Below are 16050 nucleotides of genomic sequence, written 5' to 3' on the forward strand. Positions count from 1 at the left end.
AAGTTTGAAATGCTTCAATCCATTAAGGTCACGAATGAGGTCGAAATCTCATCTGCAACCCGCATACTTGATTTCGATCCATCCAGTGTTGCGCGAATCAGTCTAATCAGTTTCGCCGGAAAGCCATTTTCTAGCATAATCTGCCAAAGATCGTGTTGTTGCAAGTTGTACTCCCGAAATTTGTCAAGGATATGACGCAGGGTAAACATTTGATCCGTCGTTGATCGGCCCTCACGAAAACAAGCGGTCTCAATCTGTTAAACAAAACGCGGGACAGTATTTTAGACGCCGAATTCAGAAGAGTTATTCCTCGATAATTGGTGCACTCTAGTCTGTGCCCTTTTTTGAATAATGGGCCAATGAGACCATCCAACCAGCTAGCAGGCAGTTCTTAGTCCTCCCATATCTTCATTAGAATACGGTGCATTGCTTGATCCAGCTGCTCACTTCCGTGTCCACCATTGTTTTATCTGTCAGAAAATTCCTTTCAAGGTCGCGTAGAACCTTCGCATATCGTACTGCTTCATACTTTCTTGCGCCTCAGCAATCACGCGTTCTTCGTATTGCCTTTTCTTTCTGCGGTGGGTTCGTTTCTCAGCTGCCCTTGCTACCTTGTACCGCTCTCTGTTCAGCCGGGTACCAGACACTAACATCCGGCTTCTGGCAACGATCTTCTCATCCGTCAACCTCTGGCACTCCTGCTCAAACCATCCATTACGTGGTCGTCTTTGAGCTGTACCTATCACTTCTTGTGCTGTTGTGTTCACCACTCCGTGGATTGCGTTTCACAGATTGTTGAGGTCCTCGTTCACGTTGATTTTGCTAATCCGCTCATCAAGCTTCTGGCGATACTTTGCAGCAACACCTTCTGCTGACAAGCAATCGATATTGAAACGCATCGATCTCCGGTTCGTTGAAATCGTAACGGTCGACAGACGCGCACGAATTTTGCAGACTACAAGATAATGATCTGAGTCAATGTTAGGCTTCCTGAAAGTTCTCACATCGATAACATCTGAGAAGTGGTGCCGACCATCCACCAACATGTGGTCAATCTGAGTGCAAGTTTTGCCATTTGGATGTCTCCAGGTGTGCTTTCGGATATTCTTGCGTGCAAAGTAGGTGCTACAGATGGCCATACCTCTAGCAGCAGCGAATTAATTAGTTTCAGGCCGTTATCATTGGTTACTGTATGTAAGCTCTCTGTACCAATGATTGGACGAAAGAAATCTTCCCTCCCAACCTGCGCATTTGCATCTCCGATTACACATTACCGACATCCCGGGATCGACATCAACGGGAAATGAATGTAATGTCGGCCTAAATGCCCCCAATTTGGGCCCATACATAAATTCAGCAATTGACTACATTTTCAATAGCGATCAAAAATATCCATTAATACCGTCCCAATGACGCGTTCATCTAGATAAAATTGATAAGTAGCAGATTTTTAGCGTTGGGCCCAATCTTAGATCCATAGGCCAACTTTAGAGCCATTTCCCCTAGTACTAATTTATTTGAACAGGCATAGAGAAGAACCATAACGTGAAACAGGATCATAACTTCTCCGAAAAAAGTGTTAAGCGTCTTTCTGCTAGAGGCTAAAATTTACCAACTTGTTGAGAGAAGGAGTTTAATGAGAAAAATTAAAAGGGGGAGGAGCTTTAGCTGGGTGGACACTGATGTACTGCGGCCTTTCAACCTGTCGCAGACACCTGTCCAGCAGCAGACGGGCCGAACCGAAGAATATGGGATTGTCCGGTCCGATTTGCTGATCCAGCTGCCTACACGTCAGTATCATCTTCCAAAGGCTTAAAGCCTGTACTACCATCCACCAAGATTTTCCAAAAGAGTTAAATTTCTGAACATGTCTCAACTCAAATTCATATCAAAAGGTTCCTTTCCGGGCAATCATAGTCATTAGACTGATGCAAAATTTGACTTTTTCGCTCCACAGTGCTTAAATGGTTTCAAATCGGGTCGTGATTAGCCCCCAAAAGTTACAACTCATTTGGTTAGAAACAGACTTCGCACAAACCATTTGAAGTTTACGTGTAAATTACTATGGGAAATCTCAACTTTTTGTTCATTGCCTTCTAGTCTTTTTCCATATTCTCAGCTACAACTTTGCTGAAAATCGTTTCTATGTAAAACGAGACAGGAAATAGTTATTAATTATTTAAGAGATTTGTAGACTTATGACATGATCAAGCAGCTGCTCTGTAGGCAACACTGTATTTTGCAGTGTGGACATAGTAGCCATAATTTTTGTGTCCTATTCAACGCCCCAGAAACACCAATGTTGCCTGCTGAGCAGTTGATTGAGCATGATAATAAGACATCAGTGTATTGAACCATTAATAACTTTCGATCCTTGCATTTAATCAAAAAGTGGTCTTCAGCAAAGTTGTAGAAGCAAAGTTGAAGGCTTTTGAAGTAGACCGATATGGTGAATTATCAGATAGACATGAACAAAAATCTTGGTTTTACCATAGCAATCCCGTACAAACTTCAAATGGTTTGTGCCATCTCAGTTTCTCACCAAATGGGTTCAAATTTTGAGAGGTTAGTCAGGATCCGATTTGGAATCGTTTAAGTATTGTGGAGCGAAAATTTCAAATTTTGCATCACTCTAATAGTCATACTAAAGAGTAAAAACAGAGAGAACCTCGCTCAAATTCCTATTCCTGCACAAAACACAAAATCCTGCTGCAGTTAGCAAATAACAGTTATTATATAAGACCACGTAGTCCTCACCCAACCGGTGGATGTAAGATTCGCTTACAATTATGTGGGATTCATCATCAGAGGATGTAAGTGGAGACCGCATGAACCGAGGATGCAATATACCTTGCTGCGGTCCAATGCAAGAAAATTGGAGACCGAAAAATGTGGAGTGTATTAGTGAGTGAAATTAATTATGTCGAAAAAAATAGGAAGAAGGTTGCCGACTGGACTCGAACAATGAACGTTGCGATTTTCAAACCTGTGCTTTCTCCACTGCTCTCACCATGCTTCTGAATATGGATATCTTAAAAGCAAACAACAGCGCTTATTTCCTCTCACACTTGACTTCGTATGCTTTTTCTGATGGAGAGATTCGAGGCAAGTGTGTGCGTCGTTCTACCATGTTATGCATAAAAATCAAGGCAAATGCTTGCTTATGTGAAAGCACAGACAGAACACGAAATAAAAAAGGCAAAAAACTATTACATCGCCTGCAAGGTCAACTTCTAACATTCACTGCGATGTACATGAACGGAGGATGATAGGAAATGGAACTAACATTCATTGTAATAAATTTTGGGTTTGCGTGTACATCGCATACAACCCCGTAGGGCTGTCCCTTGTAGTTTTTTTAAGTGAAAAGAGTTGCTACACGTTTTTTTTTTAAAAAGGTGTGTCTATAGGTTTTCCAAACGGCTTAAGATTTATAAGTTTGATTAATGAGCATAAATGTTCATAACTAGCCAGAATACAGCCATGGTTCCTATATATGGATCATGGACACAACGGAACGGTCTTCTGGAAGAGTGGTCAATCCACGAAACTGATTTTTTCTTTATCCATTATCCATTATCCATTGGATATTATCCCTATCCCTATCCGGATGATATTTAAAATGGATAACATCCGAGTTAAAATTATCCGGATAGAATTCGTGGATAGTGGATAGGGATAATATTTAAAATGGCAAATCTGAAGAATGTTTCTTCTAAGATAGGCTTCAACACTAACATAACGTGGAGGAGCGCCAACAAAGAAAGTTAAATAGATCACGTTTTAAGCCCACAAGTAACAACATTCAAAATAAGGTTTATATGAGCTAGGACTCACATTAAAACCGGTCATAAAATGATCATTGTTGGACTTATACTAGAAAAAAAATACTTATAAAGATCACAAGACTAAAAACATCAACAGAAACAAAAATCAAGATGAGCTGCGAAAGATAGCATCAAAAACGGGGTTACAAAAAATATATATTTACAATGATATAAAATTAAATTAAATTTAAATTCAAATGTACAGAATTACAGTCCCCTCGAGCACGTTGGTAGCGAGTAGCGAAAAGCTAAAAAAAAATCATAACGTTCATATGGGGTTACATTCAACTCAGTCTTGTAAACAGTCGACATTTTCGATAGCGTTCACTAAGGGCCGTTATGTCAAAGTTATGATTCATTCAATACTATGAACGCGACCATGATTTCGTTTACCCGTCTACAGCTGTCATGCGCAAAAAAAGTTTTTGCTTCCAACACGAGAATGAATCGAATGTTTTTGTTTCGTCTCTTTCCTTCGAACGTATACAAAAGAGCAATGAAAGAAAACTGGAGAAGTAGACCATCATTTTCTCTCTCCCTATCGCTGTCAGTACTGTCGATTGAGTTGCGTTCATTTGAATTTGTTTACAATACTTTGAATGTCGTTTGATAGAAGTTTCATAGCCAAAGTGTTATTAAAAAACTGAATTCTCGCGTCACTTTTCATAACGTCCAATCTACATTGATCGATTCTCTTCATCGACTCTCTCTTTCGTAAATAACTCGGCTGCAGGCATATTTCGGGCTGATTTTGCTACATATTATTTTAAAAGAAAGTATTATCAAGCATGTTGGACGATGAGAATAGCTTAGAATGTTTTTGGAAGCGAGTTATTAACGAAAGAGAAAGTCGATGAAGAGAATCGATCAATGTAGATAGGACCTTATGAAAAGTGACGCAAGAATTTAATCGATTTGTCACGTTGGAAAAGTGGTAACAGGTATGTTTTGTTGATTTAGTCCATCACAACGCATTGCAGTTATGTTTTGTTTCTACTTCTAGGAAAATAATGTGGATTTAAAATCACTTGCCGATTCGCACGCGTAATGTTTTTTGACATCGGTTCTGGGGAGTGAAACGACAACAATAAGGTCAACAACGACGAGCAGCAGCCGCGGGGGGAGGAAAATAATATCGCCGACAGTACGGTCAAACAACAGCACAAAACAGCTGGAGCGATCGTCAACAACACCCTTTAGAGCCTGATCCAGGCGTCCACAGTAGGAGCGTACGCGACGGCCCTCTGCCAGAAGGAAGGTCACCAGCTGGAATTTAAAAAATGAACTGGAAATGAAGAAGAGAATCACCTTCCCGACATCAATCTGGCATTTTCGCTGAAAGACGACGGTGTTAAACGGTAGAGTATCGAGGCCCGACGACGAAAGTGAAGATTGCCAACAAAGGCTACGCAAGTTGCTCGAGGCACAGCTGACCACCGCTTTACGATTGACGATGACGTCTACCTGGGAATAATCGTTTCGCACTTTACCGGGAAGTACGGTAGTGGTGAGTGTGTTTGTTATAATGTCAAGTGTTTTGATAGATTGTAATTATATTTCCTTTTACGTAGAACATCGGAAGCTGTACTTTCCGATAGCGTTCCGCTTCGAAAGGAGTCTCTGGCTGTACACCGACACCATTCAGGCCATTCCTAGCCGAACTACCAAAGTACGGTCTAATGCCGTTCAATTTGCGCAAATTTAAGGAGGAAGCCAAGGCCAAGATGGGAATGCATAACCAACAAAATGGTCGAGCCGTTCCAAGTAGTATGTGAGTTAGTTAGTTAAGTGTCCTGAGCGCCATCCCTGGCGCAAAGGGCCAACGTGAAAGATCTCCATCCTGGGCGATTGTTTGCTTTCGCCTTGACCTGGGCCCAGGTCAAATTCCGGTCGACTTGCTTAATCTCCTTGTTTAGGCTTCACCGCCATGAGCCCCTGGGTCTGCCTCTGCTGCGATGTCCGGCTGGATTCCAATCCAGCGCTTGTTGCAGATTTCATTTCCGCTCTTCCGTAGAGTGTGGCCAACCCACCTCCACTTACGTTCCCGAATTTCTGTCGATATCGGCTTCTGGTGACACCGTCGATGGAGCTCGGCATTCGAAATCCAGTTGTGAGGCCACCAAGCACGAATTATATACCGCAGGCATCGGTTGATGAACACCTGCAGCTTCTGTGTGATCTCCGCTGATACGCACCATGTTTCGCTAGCGTACAGCAGTACAGATTTCACGTTAGAGTTGAAAATTCGGATCTTCGTGCGGAGACTAATCTGATTTGACTTCCAGATGTTTCGTAAACTCGCAAAAGCAGCCCTTGCCTTCTTGATCCGTGCACCTATGTCACTCTTGGTTCCGCCGTCCGACGCTATCTGGCTGCCAAGATATTGGAAACTTTCAACCTTCTCCACTTCCTGACCAGCTACCGTAAAATTGGATGGATTTCCCGTGTTGATATCCAACGATTTAGTCTTGCTGACGTTGATGTTGAGACCTGCCGCTGAGGAGCGTTCGGCGAGATCGTCGAGCTTACTCTGCATGTCAGAACGCCGTTGTGATACTAAAGCAACGTCATCCGCCAAATCTAGGTCGTTTAGATGCTCCATTGTAATAGGCTGCCAGAGCAACCCACGGTTCGGCACACGGTCGATCGCACCAACCATTATCTCGTCGATTACGATGAGGAACAGTAGCGGTGATAGAATACATCCTTGCCTCACTCCAGCGACTACCCGAATAGGGTCAGATAGGGCTCCGTTGTGCAGCACCCTGCACGTGAAAGCCTCATACTGAGCTTCGATGAGGTTGACGATTTTATCCGGAACTCCCTTGCGCCTTAGGGCGCCCCACAGGTTTTCGTGGTTGAGTCGGTCGAAAGCTTTTTCGTAGTCAATGAAAACCAAGTAAAGGGACTCTTGGAATTCGTTGACCTGCTCCAAGATTATGCGGAGCGAGACAATATGGTCCACACAGGATCTTCCAGCACGGAATCCCGCCTGCTGCCGTCGGAGAGTCACGTCGATCTTCTCCTGTATCCGGTTGAGGATAACTTTGCATAGAACTTTGAGAACACAACACAGTAACATAATGCCACGCCAGTTATCGCATACAGTTGGGTCCCCCTTTTTTGGGACCTTCACTAAGACGCCCTGCATCCAGTCAGCCGGAAAAGTCGCGGTGTCCCAGATATTGCAGAATAGTTGATGCAACATTTGTGCAGATAGCATGGGGTCAGCTTTGAGCATCTCTGCTGATATGCGATCGACCCCGGGAGCCTTGTTGGATTTCATGGTTCGGATAGCAGCTTCGATCTCCGGTAGGGATGGCGCCTCAGAATTGACGCGAGTGATGCGTCGCACTCTTGGCGGTTCATGCCGAGATGTTGATGGCTGGTTGACCGACGAAACTTGTAGAAGCTGTTCGAAGTGTTCAAACCAGCGTTTCAGCTGATCAGTGGGGTCGGTGAGCAACTGACCAGTCGCGTCCTTCACTGGCATCCTAGGATTCATCCTTGCTCCACTCAGGCGTCGTGAGATATCGTAGAGGAGACGGATATCGCCTGTTGCTGCGGCTTTCTCACCTTCATCGGCTAGGGAGTCCACCCACGCTCGCTTATCCCGCCTACACGAGCGCTTCACTTCCTTCTCGAGAGCCGAATACAGTTGGCGGGCCTGGTTCTTCGCTCCTCTGGTTCTCGCCCGCTCTATCGCGGCTTTTGCATTTCTCCGCTCCTCTATCTTCCTCCAGGTGTCATCCGTGATCCACTCCTTTCTCTGAGCGCGCAGCTCGCCCAGGTTGTTTTCACTCGTTTCAGTAAAGGCATCCTTGATCGCCGTCCATTGCTCTTCTACGCTGCCACCATCAGGAATATCCGCAGCTCTGGTCTCCAGTTCCTCGACGAATGACCTTTTTACTGCTGGATCTTCCAATCGGCGTGTGTTGAATCGCCGTCCGAGCCGCTCCTCCCGCCGCTGGACCCGCGCGATACGAAGGCGGATCTCTCCAACGAGGAGATGGTGGTCAGACGCGATGTCGGCACTGCGTTTATTCCGAACGTCAAGAAGGCTCCTTCTCCATTTTCGGCTGATGCAGATGTGGTCGATTTGATTTTCGGTATGTCCATCACGGGAAACCCACGTGACTTTGTGCACTGGTCGATGGGGGAAGAGCGAACCCCCGATCACCATGTCGTTATTGCCACAAAACTCTGCCAACAACTCACCGTTTTCGCTCATTTCGCCAAGACCATGGCGCCCCATGACACGCTCATAATCCGTGTTGTCGGAGCCGATCTTCGCATTGAAGTCGCCGATGTAGATCTTGATGTCACCTCTCGGAATTTTATCCACGACTGCATTCAGTTGACTGTAAAAGTTCTCTTTGTCCTGTAACTCGGCAGCATCGGTTGGCGCATAACATTGGATTATGGTTAGGTTACGAACCCGCGTTCTGAATCTGGCAACGATTATCCTCTCATTGATAGGTTCCCACTTGATGAGCGCCGCATTTGCTTGGGCGCTAAGCAGGAAACCAACTCCACGGTGGCGGGGAGCGTTTTCACCTCGAATACCAGAATAGAGTAGTACCTGTCCCGACGGCAGCTTGTGTTCTCCAAAGTTTGGCCAACGGACTTCGCTTAGTCCCAGGATTTCGAGCTTCATGCGTCGAGCCTCGCTGGCGAGTTGTGCCAGCTTCCCCTGTTGGGCTAGCGTTAGTACATTCCATGTTCCAATTCTTGTCCGTTGTTTTGCGCTAAAAGTCGTTGCCGTAATATCAGTCCGTGATCTTTCTCTATTGGTTTCTGTAACAGTTGTAAAGTTTCGGGGACAGTAGGTAGTTAGCCTAAGGTCTCCTATCCGCCGTGATGGGGCTGCCATCTTGGGTATAGCTTTCGGGGATAAGCATTTCTTGTTTCAGCCGCTGGATGCCAGGCAGACGCTGTTTGAGCCGCACCTCCATGGTGGACAGACGCTCAGTTATTGTGTAGATGGGGCTGCCATCTTAGATTTAGCTGACACAATACAGCATTTCTTATTCAGCCGCTGGATGCCAGTCAGACGCTGTTTGAGCCGCACCTCCATGGTGAACAGACGCTCAGGCCGTGTAGGCCGAACCCGCTAGTAGTATGTGAAACACAACGAAATTGAGCGAAATGACCTACTTCGAAGGCGAACATAGATCTGGTGCTAACGGACACCAAGAAGTCGGATGTGACTAAGGAAGCTGCTGCCGCTGTCGTCACCACCACCCCACCCCCATAAACACCACCAAGGATATTAGTGATGCTGCTGCTGCTCCTACTGTATCTGCCGATGGATCTCCCCCAGCAGCACTCAAGGACAAGAGAAGAAGAAGAAGGTCTTTGTCGCTGGTGAGGCCAGCAAGGAAAATGCTGCTAAGGCAAAATAGAGGTTGTACTGTAAGGTGTTCCGTTATTTCCACGGCAGTGTTCAGAAACGTTTGTGTTCATTGTTTTTAACACATGCATAGGTACCAATGTTTGGATTTTTTCGTGTCTCCTCACCTGCACTCGTTCGGAATATGGTTGAACCGGCAGTTTTTAAATAAAAGCATAGTTGATAAAACCTGAAATATCTATTTGTTTTAGCCAAGATATAATACTGCTATCCCCCCGTTTACGCGGTGGGTGGTACCGCCCACCCCCCACTTTCTCGGCGGTCCTTAAATCAATTGAGCCGATTTTCTGTATACAACTAGATTATGGCGGACATTAATCAGAAAAAGCGGTGAGTGAGCAGTACCACCCACCGCGTAAACGGGGGAATAGCAGTAGACTGCAAATTGGTTGAGTTTATTTGTATTTTTTTTCTCTGCGTGTACGGTAGCACATTTCTACCCGAACAATCCATAATGTCCTAAGCAAGATTGATTTGTTCTTTTCGTCTATTTTCCCTTGCATTAATAACTAAGGCTCAGTTAGTGAGCAATAAAATATCCTCTTGTCATGTTTCTCGTGTCAAATGCAAGATAATAGCTTGTTATATTGAACTGTGTGGGAAATATCAATGGAAATAAAAGAAAAGGTATTCAAATATGACGAAATGCTCAGAATCAATCTTAAAGCTCTTCGTCAAGCCAATTGTACAAGTTAGGAACTATTTTCTCAAACAGTTCCTTGTTGAGCTTAACCAATAGGATATTTTCAAGGTTTGCTTCAGCGATTTTTGTTCGCTTGTCCGAAAGAACCAGTGCAAGAGCACTGAACGCGCGTTCCACGGACACCTGGTTTGAAGGTACCGTCAACAGCAGAGTTGCAACTTCGTATAGCTCGGGATGACTGAATTTTCGTGAAACCCAATATTTCCATACATCAAATGAGTAGAGTTGATGAGGCTCGAGATCAAGTGCTTTTAGCTGTCTCAGAAACGTGTCTGATGTTTGAATTCTTCTTGAGCCCGACTCAGGAAGCATTCCTCCAAACATCTGTGTCAAAAAGGCATCCAGCTCACTGTGCTGATCTTGATCTGATCCTGTTGCAGAGGTTGATGGTGACTGAGTTGGTTGGTCTACGCTGTGTGGTTTCATTCGCTTGATTCGCTCCCATGTTGCAATGATGAATTTCTGAACAATAGGATAAGAAAATACAGAACAAATGGAGGTTCAACATTCATTGAGTGACAAAAGCAATGGACTTACTCGAACTTCCTCTTTTTCTTCAGATGTGAACAGTGTAGAATTCAGGTAATTAAATCGTGGATCGATGAGAAGCGCGGACTTGAAAATCATATTGTCCTTCAACTGTTTGAGACGTTGGGTCAGTGAAGCCGTCAATGGTTCTACAAATCGGTTAGATTGAATTTTACTGACATCCATCACGGTTCTTATCCATGTCAAGTAAAAATCGTTCAGGGAAGTATGGTTGGATTGCATGTTCTTGGTTGCCAAGAAAACTGGTCTGAAAGCTGCAACATATTCCTTAATGAATGTCCACTGTTCTGTAAGATCTGAAATTTAAAATGGTAAGTGATAAATCTATGTACAACTTTTTATCAGTTTTTAACGTGTTTCACTAACCCAGCTCAGGATACTGCGATCCTAAGTCTCTGAAGAAATCCTCATGCTTTTCGAAATGCTCCAACATCGTGAAGATTCCTCCCCACCTGGTCCTAGCATAAAGGGGTGGGAGCGATTGGTTGTGCAGATCGAACACCGGTTTATAAGCTATCTTGCGGCAATTTTTTGTGACTGTAGTACATTGACGGATGTCAGCATCACATGCCTTGATAACATCGGTGACTGCTAGCTGCATTGTGTGCACAGCACACCTCACAAGCGTTATACGATTGAAAAATTCTTCTTCAATCGCTTCGGTCCAGTCTAGTCCAGGTAGCTCTTGTGATGGGTCATCTTCGTCGTCTTCAGTGGAGAGGATCATAACCTGCAAATATGACTGCAACTGCTTTACAGCTGCAATCATATTTGCACCGTTGTCGCATGTGATAGAAAATATCTGCTCAAGTGAAATGCCGTATCCTGCGAGTATTTCTTCGATTTTCGACCTTAGAAATTTGGCAGTGTGCCTCTCATTAAGTTCAATCATCCCTGAAGAAGAAATGAAATTATTTTGAGTATAAATCTATGATTTACATGTACGGCGAATCACGGGATATCCCATTCCATGCATTAAACTTTTTACGAAAAAGCTGTACTTGGAATAGTCTCTCCTTAATTATAAAGATGCAATCCGCCCTGTTTCAACTTGATAAGATGCTGTCACTTACCGACGGTCAGAATCACTACCTGCTGCTGCTCTGGGTCAAAAAATTGGATGTTGACACCCAGGATGTGTCGTCCATGTCGAGAAGCACTGTCGATTTTTAGACATATAAGCTTTCCGTTCACCAGACTTCTAATCGCGGATCGGATCTTTGTGGCAGCAACTGTTAGATGTCTGAGAACGTTAGGGCGATTCATGCACATATTTAGTGCTTCACCAATGGGTTTCAAGAGCAGTTGAAACCCTTCCCATTCGACACAGTGCAGGGGAACGTGATGGACGGTCACCAGTTTCAATATTGCTTCGACAAATGTTTGCCTGTCGATGGCAATCATTTTTTTTGATGCCTTCTTTCTCTTGGATGGTACTTCCGCCTCATCTTTAAGTAGTCCACGTGATTTGGCCAGAATGGTGTGTTCTGTACGAAGATGTCGGATAAAATTTCCGGCATCAAATTTTTCAGCTTTCTGTCGGTATTTGCAACTGTTGGCAGCATCGATGGCACACAATACAAATCCGTCTTCCGTGGAAATGCAGCCTTCCGCTAGGATCTCTCTGTATTTCTTTTTTTCGATCGATGATGCTGATACGTCCATTGCGATTGAAAAGTTTAGGATCTGTTTTAAAATCTTAACTTGAAACAGTAAAAATTGGTCGACAACAACACTAAGAACTTTTTCACGACTGTAGAATAGCAAAACAACGATAACCATAGAAAACGTAGACGTGTTCTTTTCTTACAACGTTGAACGAAGACGATGTGTGGTACTAAGAGTTGAGGAAGACGGAAAATAATCGACTTTTTCGTCCTCGCGGTTTCTTATGCAGCAACAGACGTGACGTCACATCTGCTGCTTCATAAGAACACCGTGAGAATGAAAGAGTCGACTAGTTTCCTTCCTCCTCACCTGTAGATAACCCACATTGGAACGAAGACGCTATAGAGTGAATTAGAAAGAGATAATGAAACTGCAAAATAAATGAACACGTGGACAGCTACGGTGAACGCAGTCGGTGTTTACAAAAAATGATGAATATCAAATGAATAAGATAGAGAAGTGTCGTGATGTCAAAATACATTTTTTGGCAAGCCTGTCGAACGAACATGCTTGTTACGAATGGCTTGACAAAAAGAGCATGATAATAGAGAATAAAGCGTCGGTGAACGTGACCGTTTACAAGACTGATTACAGTCCCCTCGAGCACGTTGGTAGCGAGTAGCGAAAAGCTAAAAAAAAATCATAACGTTCATATGGGGTTACATTCAACTCAGTTGAATGTAACGCCATATGAACGTTATGATTTTTTGAATGATTCAACCAATAACAACCGAACACGTCCTCGCGGTAGAATATACAATAGAACCCAAAAGGGGTTTAGGAAAATAAATTCATAGAATCGTGCTCAGTCCGGTTTGATCATATGAACGTAGTGAATTTTCAATTGTCAGAAATTAAAGGCAAGAAATAATTGTGAACAATTAAATGCCAATAAACGAAGGTCGCCGGTTGGGGCATAACCTGGATTGCCACCGGTAGCCACCACCCTTGAAAGCCGGAGAGTACCGTCAGGGAACGGTCAGGTCGTAAGCCCGTAATTTCCATACGACAGCCGTGAGAGAAGGATTGTTACATCCCCGGAAGCACACCATCGGTACGGAAAATTGCGGTCCCTGAACTCCACCATTCGATCCGTCATACATATCCAGGGACGTCACGATTGCAACCCGTACTTCCCTTCTCGAAAACGTCCTTATACACCGCAGAGAATATTAGCGGTCGAGAAACCGGTCACCGGCTGTATTGATTCGACCGTCAAGCACCGCCCGCTGCACAGCATAAAGCACGCGGGGTGGAGAGTTCATCGCATTGATGCTTTTCAACATTCTTCATCGCCTCGTCGCATCGTACTGGTACGCAACACATACACCTCCGGAGTCATCGAGTGTCACCAACCAGCCAGCTACGGTTCATCAGCAGCCGGAAAATCCCATTCATTCAGGTGATGTACTAGTTTACAACACAATAAACCCAGAGGATTCCAATCCAATTGGAATAGACTTGTTAGGCTGAGTAGTATAACCGTAGGCGAATGTATTGTGCGTCTTGACTAGACTGATCGAGAATATATGCTATAAAATTTTAAACTTTGTTGGGCTGTCGTATTACTCGTATTTAATGATTTCAGTTAGAATTCTGGACTAGTTAGTTGGATATTTGGTTGCACGTGTTCTAGGTGTTCGGAAGTCACATCGCGGCTTTGCGACAGCAAGGTTCGTTTTTGTTGAACTTCCACGCTTGTTACATTGGCGCCCAACCAACGGGTCTTGCCGGAACTTGTATATATTTTTGGAACGTTTGTTTGCAGCTTTAAGCTCAGACTCTAGTTCGGATTTAAGATTTAAGATAAGTTTATCTTTATTGCAATTTGGCGTATAAGTGGATCGATTAAGGAATGTGAGTTTTGGATCGCTTTCTATTTTCACATAGTTACATAGTTTAAGAAAATTGGTTTGAATTCATCGGGTTCATTTGATTATTTCTCTTCAAGGTTTTTTTCCGTGTTGGGTATATTCATCACTGCGACCATATTCCCCGTTTTTATATTGCTTTATCAGTTATGTCGTATCACTATTTTGTGAAGCGACCGACATAGATTGACCAAAAGCATTTTCCCAGCCAGGTATTACATTTCGAATGAAATGTACTACTTTACTGGGACATGCATTCCAAATATCAAAGGGTTCTGCCAGCCCCTTATCCACAAAAATACGCCTTTTAATGAAGATTACTGCACAAGAGCATAGCAGGTGTTCAGAGTCTTCCTTTTCCATACCACAGAATCGACACATATCCTCTTGAAGTTTTCCTATTAGCTTCAAATGATATTTACATGGACAATGTCCTGTTATCAAACCAGTATAGACACTGAGATCTTTTTTTGATAATTCAAGAATTTTACTTGTCATTGAAATGTTCGGAATTATGAACCGTTTCGACTGCCTAGCAATGGAAGTGTTGTTCCAATTGGTCTCCACTTTCATTTTTTTCCATTTTAAGAGAACAAGTAGAAACTCCACAGAATGGTTCTGGTCCTATGAATTGCTGAGATGATCCTAGCCTGACTAACGTATCGGCTTTTTCATTCCCTTCAATTCCACAATGGCCAGGAACCCAATATAAGTTTACTTGGTTTTGACAGGCCAATTTCTGAAGTGACATTACACATTCCCATACAAGTTTGGAATTGCATGTTGCTGATTTTAAAGCATTTAATTCTGCTTGACTATCAGACATAATGCAGTTATTCGAATGTTTATAATTTCTGCGCAAGCATATTACAGAGCATTCAAGAATTGCTTGAATTTCTGCTTGGAACACGGTTGGCCAGTGACCCATGCATATTGAGAAATCAATCCCTGGACCAGTTACCTAACAAACAATCGTCTATGAGCGGTTCCATATCATTAAAGCAACGAGTAATTTTCATCTTTTTTGATTTGCATGAAACCTTGCATACAAGTTTTTGGGGAAGAAAAACGCCGTTTTGCATACTTGGTTCGCCATTTTGAATCTAGCCTTACTTATGAGAAGGGCCTATGAAAAATGCGCATGATATCTTCAAAAAATTGTATCTCGGAAACGGTTTGTCCGATTGGTTTGGTGTCTTGGGCGAAATTTTAGACAATTGTTGGTGTTATATGGAAAAAATATGCACGGTAAAAAAAAAGTTTGGTATTTGTGTTTTGAATTAAAATATAAATTTTCCCTTTAAAGTGACATGTCAATAATTTTTTTATTATCCTTATGTTATAGCTGATTGAAAATGCTATCTAGTGCACAGTAGGTTGTTCTGGAGAAAAATAGGTTACGATGAAAAAAATTGTTTTTTTAAAAAATACAATTTTCAAAAAAGCTATTAAGAAAAGTCAAAAAAGTTTGTCACCCTAATTTTATGAAAGTGCATCAAATTTGCAAACAAAAAGTACTTCGGTAACATTTTTCTAAGATGCACCGTTTAGAAGATATTACTGATTTAATATTGTTTTTTTTTTTTTGATAACTTAATAAGTTTTGGCCCTTTTCGGATGTACTCCGTGTTTTTTCAGTTTCAAAAGTATTTTTTTCGGAAAGATTGGAAAATTTTGAGTTAAAAAGACACTGACAGCTTAAAGATTCGAGTGAAATTCTCTGCCTTAAAAGTATTTTGAAAAACAAGTTACAAAATCCCACTATCAGGAACAATGATTTCTTCAAGTGATTTTTGGTGCGTTGTGCTGAAAATGTGCATTCAACTCTTGCATATCGCCTAACAGCTTATTTTTCAGGGATGGTGATTGTGCGCAATAAAAAATAACATTATATGTTGGATATCATCAGTTTATTTTTATTCCTGTATTTTTATAAAATTCCAGAGCTTGAACCTTGAGATGAATCAAATACATTATCTCTTTCCTTTCTTGCATCTGATGCCATATTTCTACTGGTTT

The 16050-nt window shown here is 42.8% G+C and overlaps 2 protein-coding genes across 3 annotated transcripts in view; one reads left to right on the forward strand and one right to left on the reverse strand.

The window, feature by feature from the left end:
* LOC135717513 (uncharacterized) overlaps positions 1–16050 on the forward strand; it is a 99773-nt gene that overhangs the window by 29612 nt on the left and 54111 nt on the right. The gene's annotated exons all lie outside the window — the stretch shown is intronic.
* Positions 11558–12742, reverse strand: LOC135717521 (uncharacterized). Its single transcript, XM_065239652.1, has one exon. It carries the CDS (start codon positions 12272–12274, stop codon positions 11558–11560), a length of 717 nt encoding a protein of 238 aa, XP_065095724.1. The 5' UTR covers positions 12275–12742.

Source organism: Ochlerotatus camptorhynchus, unplaced genomic scaffold, assembly GCF_037179485.1.
Source record: "Ochlerotatus camptorhynchus isolate MF236.1 unplaced genomic scaffold, CSIRO-AGI_Acam_v1.1 ptg000060l, whole genome shotgun sequence".
Taxonomy (NCBI): Eukaryota; Metazoa; Arthropoda; class Insecta; order Diptera; family Culicidae; genus Ochlerotatus; species Ochlerotatus camptorhynchus.